We start from the raw sequence: 20,846 nt of genomic DNA, 5'->3' as shown, positions 1-20,846 counted from the left end.
TATTATTTCCTATTTATGACAATAATTCATTAGCTGTACAGCTCTGGGTCACCCTGAGGTGAAAAGCGCTGTATAAGAAGCAAATTCTGTGTGTCCAGTAATGAACCAAGATCTCTATATGTTCAATTGTAGAATTTGAATAGATAATCAAATGAAAGACCTTTAAAAATACTTTTAACATTGACACAAATATTCCATCTCATCACACTCAGACAACAGGAAATGGTCTGATAATCTCCTCTTACAAAATCAATATTCTGATTGACTACATAGAGAAAGGCACATTATATTCAATACAGAATGTTAGAGAGCAGATCCCTATACTGGGAGGACTGTGATGTGCTTTATACAAAGCATGTATTATACTGAAAATGTTATCTATCGTTTATTTTCAATAAAACAGTCATGGGAGGAATGCTGGCAGAGATATTTCTATTCTCGTCAGTATGATGCAATAGATTTTCTTAAGTTAAAAGAACTTGGAATATTGTTTCCCCAAAGGAAAATCTAAATATTACTAATTGAATGTGTAATGCAAGATGTGTCCATTTGGCTCAGTGGGTAACAATCCTGCCTCTGAGTCAGAAGGTCACAGGTTCAAACCCCCCTCCAGAGACTTGAGCATATAATTCAGGCTGACACTCCAGTGCAGTACTGAGTGAGTGTTGAACTGTTGGGTGTCTTTTGGATGAGATGTGAAACCAATATCCCTTTGCTCTCTAAAAAAAAAGGCACCAGTCACTATTAATTCTTCAACTGGCAACACCAAAAGACATTAGTTGCTAATCGATCTTATTGGTGGTTGTGTAATCTTGCTGAGTTTAAACTCGCTGTCTCATTTGCCTTCAAAGAGTCAGAATGTGAAATAATTATACAGAGGTAAAGTCTTTCTTTCTCCTTCAGCTACATAGGGTCTCATCATTTAAGAGGTTGCTGGCCACTTTCATCCCTCCTCTCCTGAAGAACTCACTCTAATTCTGTGGTTTCCCTCAATAACTGTCACAACTGTTTCCTCATGACATTGGAGGAGGTCCCACCATATTGATTATTGAACAAGAATTGTTCAACTGTAGTGGGGGAACATGTGTTATAAATACATGGGTGACACAGTGGAGAGCAGGTAACAGAGAGGAAGAGTGGCCAAGGCTAGGGGACGACACAGGATGAGACAGAAAGTGCCTGTGCTCAATACAGAGAGACAGACATCTCTGTTCTATCTCTCTCACCTCGATCTGTGTTATTAAAGTCTTTTGTGTCATCCGGTGTGAGTGGGCTTTGAAAATCACAGCCCCGGAAATGGTCTCAGCATCCCGAAGCCTCCCGGACAGTTCTGAATTTTCAATGGACCAGCAGTGGGGAAGGGAGGGAACGTCGCTCGGCTCTACTTAATGGCCTTTTAAAGAACTTGTTAAGGAGCCAGTCCAGAACAGAATGAACTTTTCAAAATTTTTCCCAGTGAGCCCAAACAGTCTTGTTTGCGTCAGTATCAGGCTCGCCCAGGAAACCAAATACATTTCCTTGGAGATTGATTTGAGAGGAATCCATGGGGCCTAGCACTGACATGAGCACTGGTCCTTACCTTGTCATGCAAGACCGCTGCCTCCTGGCTTTTCCAGGAGTGGCCTACTCAAATTGGCAAAGCAGTGGCAGACTCCAACATGGCTGCCACCTGCCTTTATCGCTGGCATCAGGCAGGCAGCTGCCACCTCCAAGAGCCGCTCAGCGCCTCTACTTGGGTGCTCAGCTCACCTCCTGGCCAGTAAGGCCATTTGACTTTGAAAATCGTGTCGTGAGCGTGATACAGCTCAGATGCGGAGTCAGGACCCAGAATTTATCCGGGTGTTGGCTTCCCGACCCCACATTGAAGATCCAGCTCACTGATTGGTAACATCACCAGTTTAATAGGTAGTAACATTACCTGATATTCAGACCTCCTAACACTGTTGGTGCAAATCACCCAGATCCACCCATCATTTTAACCTACTGAAACCAGCTCAGACAAGTACATTCCCCACGCTTTATTTCAGAAGTCTCAGCTTGTGCACTACAATAACGTAACAAACCCTAATATTACAATGACGCAAGATAAAATTAAATTATATTTGGAAAAGTAGGGGTTAACAAATGAAAACCAGTACAGATTTGTTAACAGCAAAAGTAAAATACTGCAGATGTTGGAAATCTGAAATAAAAACACAAAACACTGGAAATACTCAGCAGGTATGGCAGCATCTCTTAAGAGAGAAACAGATATAACGTATCAACGTTTGGCATTGAAAAATCTGAAACGTTAACTGTTTCTCTCTCCAGAGATACTGCCAGACCTGCTGAGTATTTCCAGTGTTTTCTGTTCTTATTCTGTTCTTATTTGCAAATCATGTTTAACTGGCTGGCTGAGTTATTTGATGAAGTAACAGATAGGGTTGATGAGAGTAGTGTGGTTGATATTATGTACATGGACATTTGACAAAGTACAATATAATAGACTTGTTGGCAAAATTGAAGCCCGTGTGTTTAAAGTGTCAGTGGTAATGTGGGCACAAAATTGGCCAAAAGACAAAAACAGATAGCGGTGGTGAATGGGTGTTTTTATGATTGGAGAGCGGTATGCAGTGATGTGCCCAGTGGTTGGTATTAGAACCACTGCTCTTCCATATATGGATATAATTTACCTAGATTTTCAAAAAGCCTTCGATAAAGTACCACCATAATAGACTAATGAATAAGGTCAGGGAATGTGCAGTCAGGGGACAAGTAGCAGAATGGATTGCTAGCTGGCTTCACAACAGAAAGCAGAGAGAAGGGGTAAGGAGCAGCTATTCAGAGTGGCAGAAGGTGGGAAGTCGGATCTCACAAGGATGAGTGTTCACTGCTGTTCACAGTTTATAATTAACAATTTAAACTTCGGAATCAAAAACACCATTTCTAAACCTGCAGGTGACATCAAATTTGGGAACAGTGGGGGCGGTGGGTGGGTGATGGTAGTTAATATGAGGAGGACTGCAACAAATTACAAGATATTACAAAACTTGCAGAGTGGGAATATAATTGGTGAATGAGTTTCTACAGAAGTAAATGTGAGGTATTACATAAAGGCAAAATAAAAGCGGGGGATGCTGGAAATCTGAAACAAAAACAAAAAATGCTGGAAAACTCAGCAGGTCTGACAACATCTGTGGAGAGAGAAACAGAGTTAACGTTTTGAGTCCGTATGATTCTTCTTCATTTTGGCAAGAAAAATAAAGACGTCACATGTTATTCAAATCACAGGTTAACATGGGCATTAAAAAAGCAAACCTGGTCGGGTTTATTTCTGGAGCAACAGAATTGAAAATTCATAAGTTATGCTAAACCTGTATTGAACCTTGGTTAGACCAAACCTGGAATATTGTGTAGAGTTCCATCGCCATTTATTAAAAAAAGAGGCGTTGGAGACAATGCAGCGAATATTTACATGGATGATACCAAAAATGTGTAGGTATACATGTCAGCTAAGGATTGACAGGCTGGGTCTCTTCTCTCTGGTTAAAAAAGGCTGAGGGGTGATCTAATCGAGGTCTTTAAAATGATGAAAGGTTTTGATAGAGTGATTACAGAGAGAATGTTTCCTCTTGTGGGAAAGAGTAAACCTAAACATCAATATAAGACAGACACCAAATAATCCAATAGGGAACTCAGGAGAAACTTCTTTACCCAGAGAGTGGTGAGAATGTGGAACCCGCTACCACAGGGAGTAGTTAAAGTAAATTTTACAGATACATTTACGGGGAAGCTAGACAAGCATATGCGGGAGAAGGGAATAGAGGGTTATACTGATAGAGTTAGATGAGGAAAGGTTGGCGGGGGGGACTCGGGTGGAGTGGAAATGTCGGCCAGGACTGGGTGGATTGCTATATATCCTGTGCAATATAAACGACCTACACTTGGGCAAAGAGGACATGGTTTCAATGTCTGTGGATGGTTCGAATCTCAAAAATGTAATAAAAAATGAAGAGGATTGTAACAAACTTCAGGAGGATGTCAACAGAATGGCAAACAAAATTTATTGCAGGGAACTTTGAAGTTATGCTTTGTTTTTTTACTAATAGGGAGATGGTACAAATGCAAGAACGTTCCACCAAACCCTTGGAGAATACTGGTTATACAACAACTGGGGTATTGTGCTCAATTCTGGGCACCACACTTCAGGAGGGTTGTCAGGGGGGTTTTGGAGATAGTTTGGAAGAGATTTACATGCTAACAGGGATGAGGGACTTCAGTTAGATGGAGAAACTGGTGCTGTTCAATATTAAGGGCAGAGAAGGTTAAGAGGAGATTCAATAGTAGTGTGTAAAATTGTGATAGGCTTTGATAGAGTAAATGAGGAGAAACTTTTCACTGGCAGAAGGGTCTTCTTCCTTTTCTGTATGGTAGTTAATAACAAACAAATTAAACATCAGTATGTCAGATAGCCAGGCCAAAGCTTCCTGTATAAAAGAGCTGATATCTTGTCAGTTACCTGTGAATTTCCTCTTGCAAGCCTGTAACTTGCTTTGCCACCACTCATTATTATTTCTTACAACAGTCGTTAGTGCTAAGCGAAAGGTGCAACTCAACATCCCATCCACTGCTTTAAACATTCACTCCCTCCACCACCAACACACAGTAGCAGCAGTGTGTACCATCTACAAGATGCACTGCAGCAACTCACCGAGGCTCCTTTGACAGCACCTTCCAAACCCACAACTGCTACTATCTAGAAGGACAGGGATACATGGGAACACCACCACCTGCAAGTTCCCCTCCAAGTTACACCATCCTGACTTGCAAACATATTGATGTTCCTTCATCAAAATCCTGGAACTCCCTCCCTAACAGCACCGTGGGTATACAACACCACAGGGACTGCAGCGGTTCAAGAACGCAGCTCACCACTGCCTTCTCAAGGGCAATTAGGGATGAGGAGTAAATGCTGGCCTAGCTAGCAACACCCACATCCCATGAATTTTTTTTTTAAAAAGTACTCCATTTTTTCCACTTGTAAAAGAAGGATTTAGTTAAACATCTGATGGAAAGCTTTCTCTGCTTTCTATTTTTTTTTTTAAATTGTTGGAACATTCTTTACATCAATTTCATGTTTTCTCCACAAATTGTGACAGAGTCATATGTTTCCATGTTTCAGATTCAGAATCAAGCTCATTCTAATCCATCACTGTGAAGAGAGTACAGTTTAAGCAGGCTAATCTACAGTCCTGATCTGAAACATGTAACAGCAGCAACTTGCATTTATATAGTGCTCTTAACACAGTAAAAGATCCCAAGGCATTTTACATGGCCTAATCAAAGCAACACTCACACCAGGCCAATGAAGGGTAGATTAAACAAGTAACTAAAGCCTGGCCAAAGCTGCAGGTTTTAAGAAGCATCTCAAAGGAGAATAGAGGAATGGAGAGGGTTGGGGAGGGAATTTCAGAGCAAGAATTAATAAACAATCACACTTCCATGTGTACCTCTTTAACCAGCAAGCTTTGTGCCAGTTTTTCAGCATCTGAAGGCAGTGTAGACTGGATGGTTCTTCTCTGGCGTGGAATTGTAGAGATCTATTCAGGAAAAGAAGAATACAGTCTTCAGAATGATTCTGCGTTCGGAATATACACACACTTTCCAAATGGTAAAGATACAGACTAGCTGCATAACTGGATCGCAATGAAATTTGAGTCATTTCTCATATTCATTACACAGTAATTTTGGAATGATATTGTCCGTCGCCCACAAAACACATGACAGGACACTGCAGTTCCAAGAATGTCATTCAGCCCATCATGCCTTTACAGATTCTTTGGAAGTTCTACACTACATTGTCTATTTGTATACTCTTTTAAATTGACCTTTTTCAAATATTTATTAATTTTCTTCTTTTTTTTTTAAACTCCACAGCTTCACCTTTCCCCATCTCTGCAATTACCTCCAAATTGACGTGTCAGCCAATGCCACCCACTCAGGCCTCCCTCCCACCTCTCAGTTACAGCTTTGCTCGATAGGCCCCTTCAACTGGGCTCGTCCCATTTTCCACAATACCCCTTCACTTCCTTCATAACCTCCTTTAAAGCAATGCCTTTGCACTCCTCCTCTAGCCTTCAGTTGTCACCTCTCTAAAGCACTTTGGGAGGTTTTGTTATGCAAAAGGCACAAGTTCTTTTTCCTCTCTCAATTACACAGAACCTTTTATTTTTCTCCCATCACCTCCTGTAGGTTCCTTACGTGGGGATAACTTTCACTGAGCAACAACTTAGTTTGTATTTCCCTTGGCCTGGAGAGGATTGAGGGATGACCTGACCAAGGTGTTTTGAATGTTAAAATGATTTGATAGGGTCAATAGAGAGAAACTATTTCCTTTGCTGAGAGAACCAGGAACAAGGGGACCTAATCTTAAAATTAGAGCCAAGCCATTCAGGAGCGAAACCAGAAAGCATTTTTTCATTCAAGGTGTAGTGAAAATCTGGAATTCTCTCCCCCAAAACGGAATGGATGTTAGGGGAATTTGGAGCTTTCAACATGGAGAACAATAGATTTTCATTGGGGAAAGGCAGAGGATATGAAGAAAAATTGAGTAGAAGGGGTTAAGATACTCTTTTGAGTTATCAACAGTCACAGATTGCAACTCTTTTTTTTCGAGTACAATCACAGTTCTTGGTTTCCGGGAGTGGGACATGAACCCACAACCCTCTGATTCAAAGGCGAGGGTGCTATGAACTGAGCCACAAGGGGTTAAGATACATATCAGCCACAACTCAAGGGGCTGACTGACCTGCTCCTGTTCCTGCATTCAAATCCACATCTCCCCCAGTGCCTCAACCACAACTACTCTTCATGACGAAAACCTGGAAGTACTATTGGATTTGTTCAACACACAAGCTGTTTAAATTAAAAGCAAAATACTGCGGCTGCTGGAAATTTGAAACAAAATCAGAAAACGCTGGAAAAACTCAGCAGGTCTAGCAGCATCTGTGGAGAAAGAAACAGAGTTGACGTTTCGAGTCCGTATGACCCTTCTTCAGTAAATTAGCTTACTTACCGAGACCTCATCCAATGGGAATTGCAGAAGATCCCGCAGAGGATCACTTTGAATTTGTGCTTTCCGTTGCACAATGACATTCTCATAATCCAATGGCTCAACAATTTTTGTCTTTTCCTGCAGAGACACAAATGGTAATCGTTCAGTGAAGGTTATTCTACCAGAGCAAAGACACCAGATTGTGCGCTTTGTTTCAACATGCAATATTGTAAAAGAACCGTTTGAACAACCAACTGCCGGGAATCAGGAGGAGCAATTAATATGGTTTCAGAAAGACTGGGCCATTCCTTTCAAATTTACTGGAATTCTTTCAGGAGGCAACTGAGTTAATGAAAGGAAAATGTGGGAAAACATGATGGTGTAGGCCTTTAATTAAAGACATAAATAAGGAAGCTAATTAAAATGGTCAACAAGCACAGGATTAAATAACAAAATTCACAAGCCTTGAGACCGGTTGGTGGTTAGCAAGATTTTAATTTTCTCACAAGATACTGAGCACATGGAATAGACTCCGAGCAGGACTGATTCAAAGTCACTTTAAAACTGATGACATGGCACTTATCAAAAAAATTATGCTCAACTGTAATTCAAATACAGACCAGTGCTAACTTTTCATTTTCTGCTTTGGTCAGACCTCACAGGGATATGAACGACAACATAAAATATACAGCAGGTGCTGGATCTCCACCTGACAAGAACTTCCGAGAGGTTAGGCCCTTTCTTAAGAGGTATGTGTGGTTGGTTTCTATGGAAATATGCTGGAATTATTAACATTGCCAAGAGGAGTTGCCTCACCTCTCCCCTGTATAACCACAAAAACACAATTATAAAATGGCAAATGCATTACAATGCAATTATTGATGAGAGGGAGGGCAGTGCTCTGGGTTAAGCACAGCACATTATGATTTCACTTCTGGGTCAGGGTTCAAATCTTGCCCCGATTGGAGGATAAAGGACTCCTTGCCCTTCTTGATCTTGTTAGGTGAATTTGGGCTGGCCCAACCAAGTTCCTTGGAGCCGTAAATCTACAGTGCAAAAATGATCCCCAGCTTGTTGGAAGATAAACATAGCCACTCGGTGAGACCAGCAGGGTGGCCAGTATGGTATTGAAAAAGTGCTATTCTGTAGTTAGGGTGAGGTAGTAAAATTTTAATCTGCCAAGCTCTGTGGTGCACCTGAACTGGGAGAGCCTGTTGCTGACACTGGGTGCCTGAAGGTGCTCTATTCACATGAACTTACTTAATCTTGATAAAGAGAACAATTCATTAACACTTGAAAGTGGAGTCACACTGTATTATGTCTATAAGAGCCACCAATAGTGGGAGAAACCTGTCAGTTTTCTTTACGCTGCTCATCAAATTGATGATGAGAAGCTGAGAGCTCTCTGGAGTTTAGAAGAATGAGAGGTGATCTCATTGAAACATTCAAGATGCTGAAGGGGCTTGGAAAAGTAGATACCTCACCCGCCATGGGTGAGGTGGCGCCCCAGCCAGAAGTTCATTGCCTTGTGGCAGGACCAGAAGATTGCGGCTGTGGGCAGGTGCGGAAAATTCCACCCATTGTTTCCCCAGGTCGGGGAATCCAAATCACGGGGGCTCAGGATAAGGGGCCCATCATTTAGAACTGAGGTGAGAGAAATTACTTCACTCAAAGAGTTGTGAATCTTTGGAATTCTCTACCCCAAAGCGTTGTGGATGCTTCATCATTGAATATATTTAAGGCTGAGAATAGATAGATTTCTGATCTCTCAGGGAATCAAGGGATATGGGGAATGGGTGGAAAAATGGAGATGAAGCTGAAGATCACCCATGATTGTATTGCATGGTGGAGCCGGTTTGACGAACCACTTCTCCGGTTCCGATTTCTTGTCATGAGTTACTGTTTAGCACAGCTAGATTGTGCAGTTATGTTTTACATCATCTGGATCTTATTCATGTCTGTCTTGCTTTAATTTATTCAATTGACGCTACAACTTTCACCAACTGCAAGGAGACAATTCAAACTATGGTCAAGATTGAAAAGCTGCGACTCAGTATCATAAATGTTTATGGGTGGAATTTTCCGCTCTGGAGACTATAGAGTGGTGGTGAGCTGGAAAGTTGCCCTTCCTGCCGTTATCTGATGAGGTCGAAGGTCTTGGCATCATATTTAAATGGCACCCAGATGGACATTCATTCATTGCAGGCCAGGAGCTCCACACTACTCCTCCAGGGTCCTTATAGTCACAGCTCCAATGGAGAAGCTCACAAATGTGAGCAGCCACACCCTGACCACATGAGGATGCCTCCGGCATTGCCTTTCACTCATCTCTAGATAAGAGCACTGCCAGTGATACACCCATGGTCGAGCCAATACTTGCCATTGCAGTGTTCCATGTTCGCCAGCATCTTGACCATATAGAGGCCCCGCTGCCTCTTGCTGCTCAGGCCCCTGCTCCTCCTGGCCCTGTGCCAACCAGCGATGGGCCCTCTTTCTCCTCATCTGGATGAGAGCCATTACCAAGGCAGGGTTGCCTGCAGCCTGCATCATCAATGCCTCAGTGGATGTGTGAACAATTTAATGTGATACATTTAATGAGCATGTTCTTTACAGGTTTCCCTCAAGCTCAAAGCCAGCAGATCAGTGCCAAGCCCTTCACCTGGCCTTCGTCTAGACATGGCATTCCCCACCCCCACCTCTTTCAGGTAAAGGACATCCTGGAAGGCCAGAGATGGGTGTTCCTCCCTTTCATACATGAGTGCAAATGAACATTGCTCCTTGTCCAGGGTGATGACAGCCATGTTCAAGAAGCCTCACATGGACACTTCTGCGCTTGTCTCCACTGCCCTCAAAACTCTATAGAGAGACCATCACTTTGGTAGCACAAAAAGACTAACTGTACGATCCCTTGTCAGCCATGATCATTCACCCGGGAGGATGGAGGTTTGGAGTCATGAGTTGGCTGCCACTACCAGCCGTGCCCCTTGGAGGTATTCCACCTCCCTCCCTGTCTCTGACTGCAGCCAATAGCAGAAGGCACAAAATGAACGGCAGCTCCAAACTTGCTGGGATCTCAATGTTATGAGACCCATGAGCCGGGAACAAATCTGCTGCAGTGTGGGCTTCACCATAGAGAGAAGAACACAACTGAGCATGGTTGACATCCAGTTGCCTCACAATTATTAAGGTGTCCCTTTAGTTAGCCACTTGTGCTGAAAAGACCCTCCTCCCACTCCGCAGGATCTCACTGAACGACTAACTGCATGGTCAAGGTCAGTTTGGAAAAATGGTGCACATCACCTTAAACTCATTCCACCACCTTCTACCCTCCCTGTGTTAGTGATAGCATCAGGGTGAAAGTCAATCTAACCCCTGGGTCACACACCCAGGATACACAACACCACATGTGGGCTAGTGTGGGTTACAGGCCAAGGGGGAAGTCTTAGATATGTTGGAGAAACAAGCTTGTAGTCATTGTCTCTGTGATAGAAATGAGAGTTCTAGATACAGAGTCTTTCACTTATAGATTTATTAGATAGAATGATACCGTTAGACAGTGATCTGAAGGCTATGGGAGCCCTCATCTTACAGTTGCTGTGCTCAATAGTAATGTGGCCAACACTTGTTACAATGGTTTAGTTATTGCATTCAGCTCCCCATCATTACATAACGTCACTTCCATGACATTTACCCTTAGTTGCCGTTAACCTCCACTAGCTCGGCCTACCAGACACTCACTGTCCCTATGGTAGAGATCTAAAGACTTTAAACAAAGTTCCTGCCTAACTATTTCTGGAATTAGTGATAATCTGCTGTGGTATACTGAGAAGTGGCTGATTGCCTGTACTCAGAAAGTGGTTATTAATGAATTTGGATCTGGTCATGGAGATGTTACTCATGGTGTCCTGATAGGACTGGTATCAAGATCATTGCCTTTTGCTGTTTTCATTAATGATTTAGACGTAGATGTTGGGGAAATGATCTGCAAATTCATGGACAAGGCAAAGTTATGTTCATCAGTTGGAACTCAGAGGGTACAGAACTATTACAAGTAAATCTAGATCTGTTGGGAGAGTTATACATTGTACATTCAAGACGGAGACTGGTAGATTTTTGGATACTAAAAGAAGCAGGGGATAGGGGATAGTGTACGAAAGTAAGGTTAAGGTAGAAGATCAGCCATGATCTTATTGAATGGTAGAGCAAGCTCAAAGGGACAAATGGCTTAATCTAGCTCCTATTTCTTATGTCCTTATGATTGGGCCCATTTGGCAAATGGTGTTTAGAAAAGTGTAATGTTATGCACCTGGGGAGATCACATAATGAATATACATGCACACAAAGGGGAATGGAATTAACGCCAGCGGCGAAGAGATCTGAGCATTACAGTACATCACCCTCAAACCATTCAAGACCAATAACTCAAAATAAACTGTGTTCTTGGGCGCATTTACAGGGCAATCCACTCAAAACATTCTTATGTAAAACCTTGGTTAGGTCTTAATAATTCCCCGTTTAAAAGATTTTTGACACCCAGATAGTCTTAACAAGCTGGGTCTATGTACTCAAAATAATCAAGGGCCTAGTTGCGTTTAAGTGGACCAATTACTTCAACTGATTGGTTTAGGGGGGGGCCAGGTAAGGATATATTAGGTTTAGATGCTAGGTAGTTCTTCTATTCCAGAGAACAGTGGACCAGTCAAGCTAGTGGCTCGTGTGAAGAACAATAATTCACTAAATTCCTTCAAGAGGGAGCTGGACCTGTTTCTAGCTGGGACAGACATCACCCTACATAGGAGGCAGGAATTAGGTCTATAATCATCTGCTGGAGTAATTTTGCTTGTCTAAAGAGATCAGAGGGGAATTTTCCAGATCTTTTCCCTTTCCCAAGAGATTACATGCCTCAAGACCAGGACGGGAATGATTGTCTTGTGATGCACATGACATCAAAATTTTAATGGGACAAGCTAGTGAGATCAGTGGATCTTTTCCTGTGAGTTATCTTTGTAAGTTCTTCAACACCAATAGATCTATCTGTCAGTACGTCAGAATGATACAAAAGAATGATAATTATCATAATTAGGCATCAATCATTGCTCAGTCACATGCTCATCTCAGAGTCTGAAAGTTGTGGATGCAAGTCCCATTCCCGAGACTTGAGCACATAATCCGGGCTGACATTCCAGTGTAATAGTGAGGGAGTGCTACATTATCAGAGGTGGTGTCTTTCAGGCAAAACGTTAAACCTGAGGCATCATCTCCTCTCAGGTGGAAGAACAAGATCCTGTCCAATGTTTATCCTTCAAGTAACATCGGCAAAAAACAGATTACCTGGTCATGAACACAGTTCAGTTTGTGGGATAATGTGTGCACAGGTTAGCTGCAACATTTTCCATATTATTTGACGCTTAATTAACTGTCATTCAGAAAAATTTTGATGAATAAATGAAAGCCAGCGTGGATTTGTTCACTTCGCGTTTCATTGGGCTCTTTGATGAAGTAATACAGAGGGTTGAAGGTAGTGCAGTCAAAGTTGTGAATGTGGGCTTTCAAAAGGCATTCGATAAAGCATCACATAACAGACTAATAAGCAAAACTTAAACCCATATGATTAAAGCGGCAGCATGATTTTGAGACAGGAAGCATGGAGCAGTGGTGAAATGCTGTTTTTCAGAGTCGAGGGCAGTACGGTGTTCCCTAGGGGTCAGTATTAGGACCACCGTTCTTTTTGATACATATTAATGAATAGGACTTGGATAGACAGGGCATAATTTCAAAATATGCAGATGACAGGAAACTCTGAAATGTAGTAAACAGCGAGGTGGATAGTAACGAGGGTTACCAACCCTCCAGCACATGCCTGGAGTCTCCAGGAATTGGAGATCAATCTCCAGGACACTGCTGTGTGCAACCCTGGAGAAAAATCATCAGGACATTAAAAAAGATTTTTTTTAAATTTCTTTGAAAATTTCTCTTTACCAGATATAAAAATAATGAAAAAGGGGGTAAAAGGCTGTTTGACTGACCATCAAGCATCATCCAATTGGGTAATCAGTCTTTCTGCTTCCCAACTGGCATAGGAAGGCAGTGTGTCACAAGGATGGATATAAAAGCAAAAAACTGCAGATGCTGGAAATCCAAAGCAAAAACAAAATTAAAAATACCTAGAAAAACTCAGCAGGTCTGACAGCGTCTGCGGAGAGGAACACAGTTAACGTTTCGAGTCCGTATGACTCTTCAACAGAACTAAGGAACAATAGAAGAGAGGTGAAATATAAGCTGGTTTAAGGGGGGTGGGATAAGTAGAGCTGGATAGAGGGCCAGTGATAGGTAGAGACTGCCAAAAGATGTCATGGACAAAATTTTGACAAGGATGGATATGTTGGCCGACTAACGGCTGGGTACCTAAGGTCAAGTTATGTTATGAAACTGCCAGGAATAAATTATATCACCGTTGGCAACCTTAATAGTGACAGACTTTGAGAGGACATAGACAAATTGGTAAACTCATGGCAATTGCAATTTAACACTGGGAATTGTGAGCTGTTGCAGTTTTTTCCTGAAGAATGAGGTGAGGAAATATATACTAAATGGTACAAATTTTGAAGGAGATGCAGTAACAGATAACTCAGGGTGTACATATACAAATCTTTGAAGGCAGAAGGGCAAACTGAGGAGGCTGTCAAAAAAGCATTGGGATCCTGGGATTGAAAAGGATGGTTAGGCCTACAAGAGGGTGCAGCGGAGATTTATGAGAATAGCAGCAGGGACTTAAGAGTTCTGTTATGTGGAGAGACTGGAGGGCTTGTTCTCCTTGAAACAGAAAAAGTTAAGGGGAGGTTTAATTGGTGTTCAAAATCATGAAAGGTCTTGATAGAGTAAATAAAAAATAACTGTTTCCATATGCCATACAAAGGCAGATCTACTTTTTTTTAGGACTGTGCTGGACTCCTTTAAAAAAAAAGACAAGTGGAACTGTGGAACTGAGCATCATCAAGATGAGGAACTAAATAAGAGAAGAGCAATGGAAACTTCACAAAAACATAACAACTGTTTGCAAGGAAGGGTTGCTTTGAGAGCCTGCATGGATCTGTATATATAGTCCAGATACTGTTCATTCCAGCAGTCATCTACAGACTCAGTTGTTTAATCACTAAATGGAGTCCTCAGTACTGTCTGGGAATGAATCGCAATCTTATTTAATACTGTTTTTCTGACAGGAAAGCTGGAGGGGCAATGAGTTCCTTGCTACTCTTGGGCACCATCTCAATGACTTTGTTTCAGATCGACATGGGCAGAAGCATCTGACTATCAAATGGTGGGCACTAGAAGAGGACACCGCTTTGTGAAAAGGTGGGGAATAAAATAAGACAATCACTGTTCGTCAAAAACACTTTGATGTTAGAAAGAAACAGAGAGAAGAAGAATGTAGCCTCAACTTTCTAATCTCTGTTACACAAAAATCTGACGGCTACGAAGTATTTCCAGACATTTGACATTAGAAATGTCAGTAATTTATCAGATTAACGATTTTTACTGAATTAAAAAGGTCAGTTTTAATTTGAGAGAATAATTTCTAATCCAAATCATACCTTCAGTTTGTATCACCACAGGAAGTAACTGCTCAAGTCTATTTTAAGAAACATATGAATATCAGTACCTTTATATTTTTACTTAACCATTGAATTATCAGTGATTTCCTGGACCAAGCCCATGGATTGTTCCAGAAGACAAGAGAGCGTATACACTGTTAGTTTATTTTTCATGTTTCAAGCTTCATTTTAAAGGGCACCATTAACAACACTCAAACTTGCAAGGACCTCCTGGTTAATCGTAGATTACATTTAATGACCAGGACAATGGGGAGAAAGAGCCAATAAACAGAGTTGGCAACTCCATGTCATTTTGATATTAATAATACTTTGGCAATGGGGAAGCCATTCAGAGGAGAACTTTGAAGCAAAGTAACCACTTTTCCTGTCATAATTTGGACTGGACACAAGAACTTCCATTTATATAGTGCCTTTAACATATTAAAATTCCTCAAGGTGCTTCACAGCAATGTAACCAGACAAAAAACCAACACCGCGTCAAAGGAGGAGACATTAAGGTAAGAGGCCAAAAATTTCATTGAAGAGATGCATTTTAGGGAATATTTTAAAGGAGAAGAGAGAGGGGAAGTGGTTGAAGGGCTAATTCCAGAGCTTCGGGTCTAGGCAGCTGTAAGTATGGCAGCCAATGGTAGGGTAAGGAAAATCAAGGCTGCAGGAGCTCCTCAGGGTAGTGTCCTCAGCCCAACCATCTTCAGCTGCTTCATCAATGACCTTCCTTCCATCATAAGGTTAGAAGTGGGGATGTTGGATGATGATTACACAATGCTCAACACCATTTGCGACTCCTTAGATACTGAAGCAGTCCATGTCCAAACGCAGCAAGACCTGGACAATTTCCAGGCTTGGGCTGACAAGTAGCAAGTAACATTCACGGCACACAAGTGCCAGGCAATGACCGTCTCCAACAGGAGAGAACCTAACCATCGCCCCTTGACATTCAATGGCATTAGCATTACTGAATCCCCTACTATCAACATCCTGGGGGTTAGCATTGACCACAAACAACTGGACTAGCCATATAAATACTGTGGCTACAAGAGCAGGTCAGAAGCTAGGAATCCTGCAGTGAGTAACTCATCTCCTGACTCCCCAAAGCCTGTCCACCATTTACAATGCACAAGTCAGGAATGTGATGGAATACTCTCTACTTGCCTGGATGAGTGCAGCTCCAACAACACTCAAGAAGCTGGATACCATCAAGGACAATGCAGTCCACTTGATTGGCATCCCATCCACAAATATTCACTCCCTCAACCACTGATGCACAGTAGCAGTGTGTACTAATAGGTATGCTGCAGGAACTCACCAAGGTTCCTTCAACAGCACCTTCCAAACCCACGACTGCTACCATCTAGAAGGACAAGGGCAGCAGATACATGGGAACACCACCATCTGGAAGTTCCTCTCTAAGCCACACACCATCCTAACTTGGAAATATATCGCCGTTCCTTCACTGTCAAAATCCTGGAACTCCCTCCGTAGCATCACTGTCCTACACCACATGCAGCTCACCACACCATCTCAATCGGCAATTAGGGATGGGCAATAAATGATGGCCTTGCCAGCAACACCCACATCCCATGACTGAATATAAAAAAAAAGGAATGGAGGAACAAAAAGATCTGAGAGTTGAAAGGCTGGAGGATATGATAGAGATAGAGAGGCCATGGAGGGATTTGAACACAAAGATAATGATTCTAAATTTGCGGGGTTGATGAACAGGGAGTCAGTGTAGGTCAACAAGCACAGGATTGATAGGTGAAAGGAATTTGGATCGAGTTAGGATATGGGCAGCAGAACATTGGACAAGCCATGGAGGGTGGAAGATAGGAGACCGGTCAGGAGAGCTGCGGAATAGTTGAGTCTAAAAGCACCACAGAAGCATGGAATAACATTTCAGCAGCAGGTCTTCTTCTTAGCATGTCCATGGACAGTCTATACATGGCCCAGCCAGAACTGGACACATTTTTGCGCCTTGTTGTTGAATTCGGCAAGATCTGCAACAGTGCAATAGGGTTCCTCTAGCGATAGGCATTGCAGGAGATGTTGCATAGCCTGTGGCTCAGTTCCACATTCACAAGTTGTCGGGCTGGTTGTATATCCCCATTTGCTTATTAATATCTTTGAACGACCTACACCAGTCCTAAGTCTGTTAAGGCACTTCCAGGTTACCCAGTTGCAATTAGCTCCTGGGGGAAGGCTTTCATCCGGTAGAATTTCCATCGCTGGGGGTTGTTCGAGACTGGCGAGCCGGTCTTTCCACAAGGCGATGCGGGCTTCAGATAGGGTTGATTGTAATGGAACAACACTGTTCATGAAGCTCTTCCTTGATTTTAGGCAGCTAGGTGTAGGTGTATGACCATGTAGAGGGTGCCTCTCATCTTATGTTTGACGGAGTCGCTCTTTCTTGCTGGCTACCGCTCTTCTTATATCAGGGGGAGCGATACCCGCCAGGATATATAGGCTGTTGGTGTTTGTTGGTTTTAAACAACCTAGCAGCAGGTAAACTGAGGGAAGGTGGAGACAAGAGACGTTATTATTTTATTATTCATTCATGGGATGTGAGTGTTGCTGGCTAGGCCAGCATTTATTGCTCATCCCTAATTGCCCTCGAGAAGGTGGTGGTGAGCTGCCTTCTTGAACCACTGCAGTCCATGTGGTGTAGGTACACCCACAGTGCTGTTAAGAAGGGAGTTCCAGGATTTTTACTCAAAGACAGTGAAGAAATGGCGATATATTTCCACGTCAGGATGGTGAGTGGCTTGGAAGGGAACTTCCACGTGGTGATGTTCCCATCTGTCTGCTACCCTTGTTCTTCTAGATGGTAGTGGTCGTGGGTTTGGAAGGTGCTGTCTAAGGAGGCTTGGTGAGTTCCTGCAGTGCATCTTGTAGATGGTTATACTCTGCTGCCACTATGCATTGGTGGTGGAGGGAGTGAATGTTTGTTAGGTAGGATGGCAGTCTTGGTAAGAGAGACCTATACAGAGACATAGGGAAGATTGTTCAGGAAGTGTTTGGATACAACTTGCCAGACTTTTGAATAGGTACTTTGCGTCAGTCTTCACAGTGGAAGACACGAGTGACATCCCCAAAGTTCAAGAGAGTCGGGGGGAAGAGGTGAGTATGATGGCCATTACCAAGGAGAAGGTGCTAGGAAAACTGAAAGGTCCGAAGGTGGATAAAGCACCTGGATCAGATGGATTACACCCCAGAGTTCTGAAGGAGATAGCTGAAGAGATAGTGGAGGCGTTATTGGTGATCTTTCAGGAATCACTGGAGTCAGGGAGGGTCCCAGAGGACTGGAAAATCGCTAACGTAACCCCCCTGTTTAAGAAGGGAGTGAGGCAAAAGACAGGAAATTACAGGCCGATTAGCCTGACCTCGGTCGTTGGTAAGATTTTAAAGTCCATTATTAAGGATGAGATTTCAGAATACTTGGAAGTGCATGATAAAATAGGGCAAAGTCAGCATAGTTTCATCAAGGGGAGGTCATGCCTGACAAATCTGTTAGAATTCTTTGAGGAGGTAACGAGTAGGTTAGACAAAGGAGAGCCGATTGATGTTATCTACTTGGACTTCCAGAACACCTTTGACAAGGTGCTGTACAGGAGGCTGCTCAGTAAGATAAGAGCCCATGGTGTTAGAGGCAAGGTACTAGCATGGATAGAAAATTGGCTGTCTGGCAGGAGGCAGAGAGTGGGGATAAGGGGGTCCTTCTCAGGATGGCGGCCGGTGACTAGTGGAGTTCCGCTAGGGGTCAGTGTTGGGACCACAACTTTTCACTTTATACATTAATGATCTAGATGAAGGAACTGAGGGCATCCTGGCTAAATTTGCAGATGATACAAAGAAATGTGGAGGGACAGGTAGTATTGAGGAGGCAGGGAGGCTGCAGAAGGATTTGGACAGGTTAGGAGAATGGGCAAAGAAGTGGCAGATGGAATACAACGTGGGAAAGTGTGAGGTCATGCACTTTGGTAGGAAGAATAGAGGCATAGACTATTTTCTAAATGGGGAGAGAATTCAGAAATCTGGAGTGCAAAGGGACTTGGGAGTCCTAGACCAGGATTCTCTTAAGGTTAACTTGCAGGTTGAGTCGGTAGTTAGGAAGGCAAATGCAATGTTGGCATTTATTTCGAGAGGACTAGAATATAAAAGCAGCAATGTGCTGCTGAGGCTTTATAAGGCTCTGGTCAGACCACATTTAGAATATTGTGAGTAATTTTGGGCCCCGTTTCTCAGGAAGGATGTTCTGGCCCTGGAGAGAGTCCAGAGGAGGTTCACGAGAACGATCTCAGGAATGAAAGGCTTAACATATGAGGAACGTTTGAGGACTCTGGGTCTGTACTCGATGGAGTTTAGAAGGATGAGGGGGGATCTGATTGAAACTTACAGAATACTGAAAGGCCTGGATAGAGTGGACGTGGGGAAGATGTTTCTATTAGTAGGAGAGACTAGGACCTGAGGGCACAGCCTCAGAGTAAAGGGAAGACCTTTTAGAACAGAGATGAGGAGAAACTTCTTTAGCCAGAAAGTGGTGAATCTATGGAATTCATTCCACAGAAGGCTGTGGAGGCCAGGTCATTGAGTGTATTTAAGACCGAGATAGATAGGTTCTTTATTGGTAAGGGGATCAAAGGTTACGGGGAAAAGGCGGGAGAATGGGGTTGAGAAACTTATCAGCCATGATTGAATGGTGGAGCAGACTCGATGGGCCGAGTGGCCTAATTTCTGCTCCTATGTCTTATGGACTTATGGTCTTTTAGACCAAGCAAAACAACTTCAAAAGGTCCATTTTCAAATAGGAATTTTAAAATTAGGATCAAACATATTTTCAGGGAAACACCCTGAACCCCTCCCATCCACAGTTCACCTTCCTGCCCCAACCTAAACTACTGATTGGATAGACGGATACAATTATAACCAACAGCAGTTCGTCTGCCTTTGGCAGACTGTGTATTCCATATTAGAGGTTGCTATCCAATTTAACCATCACTGATCTCCCCAGTGGAGATTCTCAAATAATTAGATGAACCTCAGAATATGCTCGGCAACTACATAAATAGTAACCGAGCCATCCACAAAACACAATCCCTCAGAGCTGGTGCCAGAATGACTGAAAGCATCACTCGACTCTCCATTTAGTTAAACTTATGCCAAGAAGTTTGTTCCACTCTGCTTTCCACAGGCTTTGAGTGAACGTTCCACGATCACTGAGCCTTTCTGCCCCATTCACAGCTGCTACATCAGCTCCAAGAATAAACAATCATTACCTTCTTGCTAAGTTCCCATTCCTCTCCTTGCTTCGTTAAGTTCATTACCTTTGGTATGGTGTCATAGTGATTATGTTACATATGTAGTAATCTGGAGATCTGAACTAACGATCCAAGGACATGAGTTCAAATCCTATCACCCCAAATGGGGAATTTAAATTTAGTTAATTAAATAAATTTGGAATAAAAAGCTAGTCTCAGTAATGGGGACTATCAGATTATGGTCAATACCATCGCGTTTAGTAATGTTCTTACCCAGTCTGACCTACATGTAACTCCAGATCCATAGCAATGTGGATGACCTTTAGTTGCTGCCGAAACAGCCTAGCAAGCCACTCAGTTATACTCAGGGAGGTGGCTCATCGCCACCTTCTCAAAGACAAATAGTGTTAATGTTAATTGCATTACCAAGGTTAAGGATACACAAGTGAAGGGCTTTGATTTATTACGTACCTTGAGCACTTAAAAAGAAAAACTGCTGGGACATTGCGTGTTAGTAGGTAGGAGGCAGATCTATGTAATGCTGCACTCTGTAGATAAACCAACTGTCAAGAAATTAATTTGTATCTAGTTTCATACTTCACCCTCTGGCTTGGGATCCAATTAACAATTAGTGAATAATGGGGCAATAAATGTCAGCCTTAACATCCCATGAATGAATTTTTTAAAAAACACCGCACTTGTTATTCTTTCTAAGAAGTGAAAAAGGATATTCTCACATGAGAAAGAGATTTTAAGTTGTGTCAATCTTTGGTTCATGAATCCTTATGAATGCTTTATACTGGAAATCATCAGAACACCATTTGGATAGTAACTACACAACAGTCCAGAATGGAGCTTCAAAGGTGCCAAACCACCTCAGCCTTTCTACAGTACCATTACTATCTTTGCTGCTACCTAGGATTATCTTTAACCAAATTTCCTCAC

The 20,846-nt window shown here is 42.6% G+C and overlaps 1 protein-coding gene across 1 annotated transcript in view; it reads right to left on the bottom strand.

Annotated features, from left to right (window-relative positions):
- Positions 1-20,846, bottom strand: part of LOC144683192 (dedicator of cytokinesis protein 11-like) — a 285,806-nt gene that overhangs the window by 207,430 nt on the left and 57,530 nt on the right. The window contains exons 3-4 of the mRNA XM_078546152.1: positions 7,055-7,171; positions 5,490-5,579 (exon numbers count right to left, since the gene is read on the bottom strand). Of these exons, the coding sequence (XP_078402278.1) occupies positions 5,490-5,579; positions 7,055-7,171 (207 nt within the window). The remainder of the gene's footprint in view (positions 1-5,489; positions 5,580-7,054; positions 7,172-20,846) is intronic.

This window comes from Cetorhinus maximus, chromosome 8 (assembly GCF_964194155.1).
Source record: "Cetorhinus maximus chromosome 8, sCetMax3.hap1.1, whole genome shotgun sequence".
Classification (NCBI taxonomy): domain Eukaryota; kingdom Metazoa; phylum Chordata; class Chondrichthyes; order Lamniformes; family Cetorhinidae; genus Cetorhinus; species Cetorhinus maximus.
Note: the sequence above shows the minus strand (reverse complement) of the source record. Positions and strands in the feature narration are given on the sequence as shown.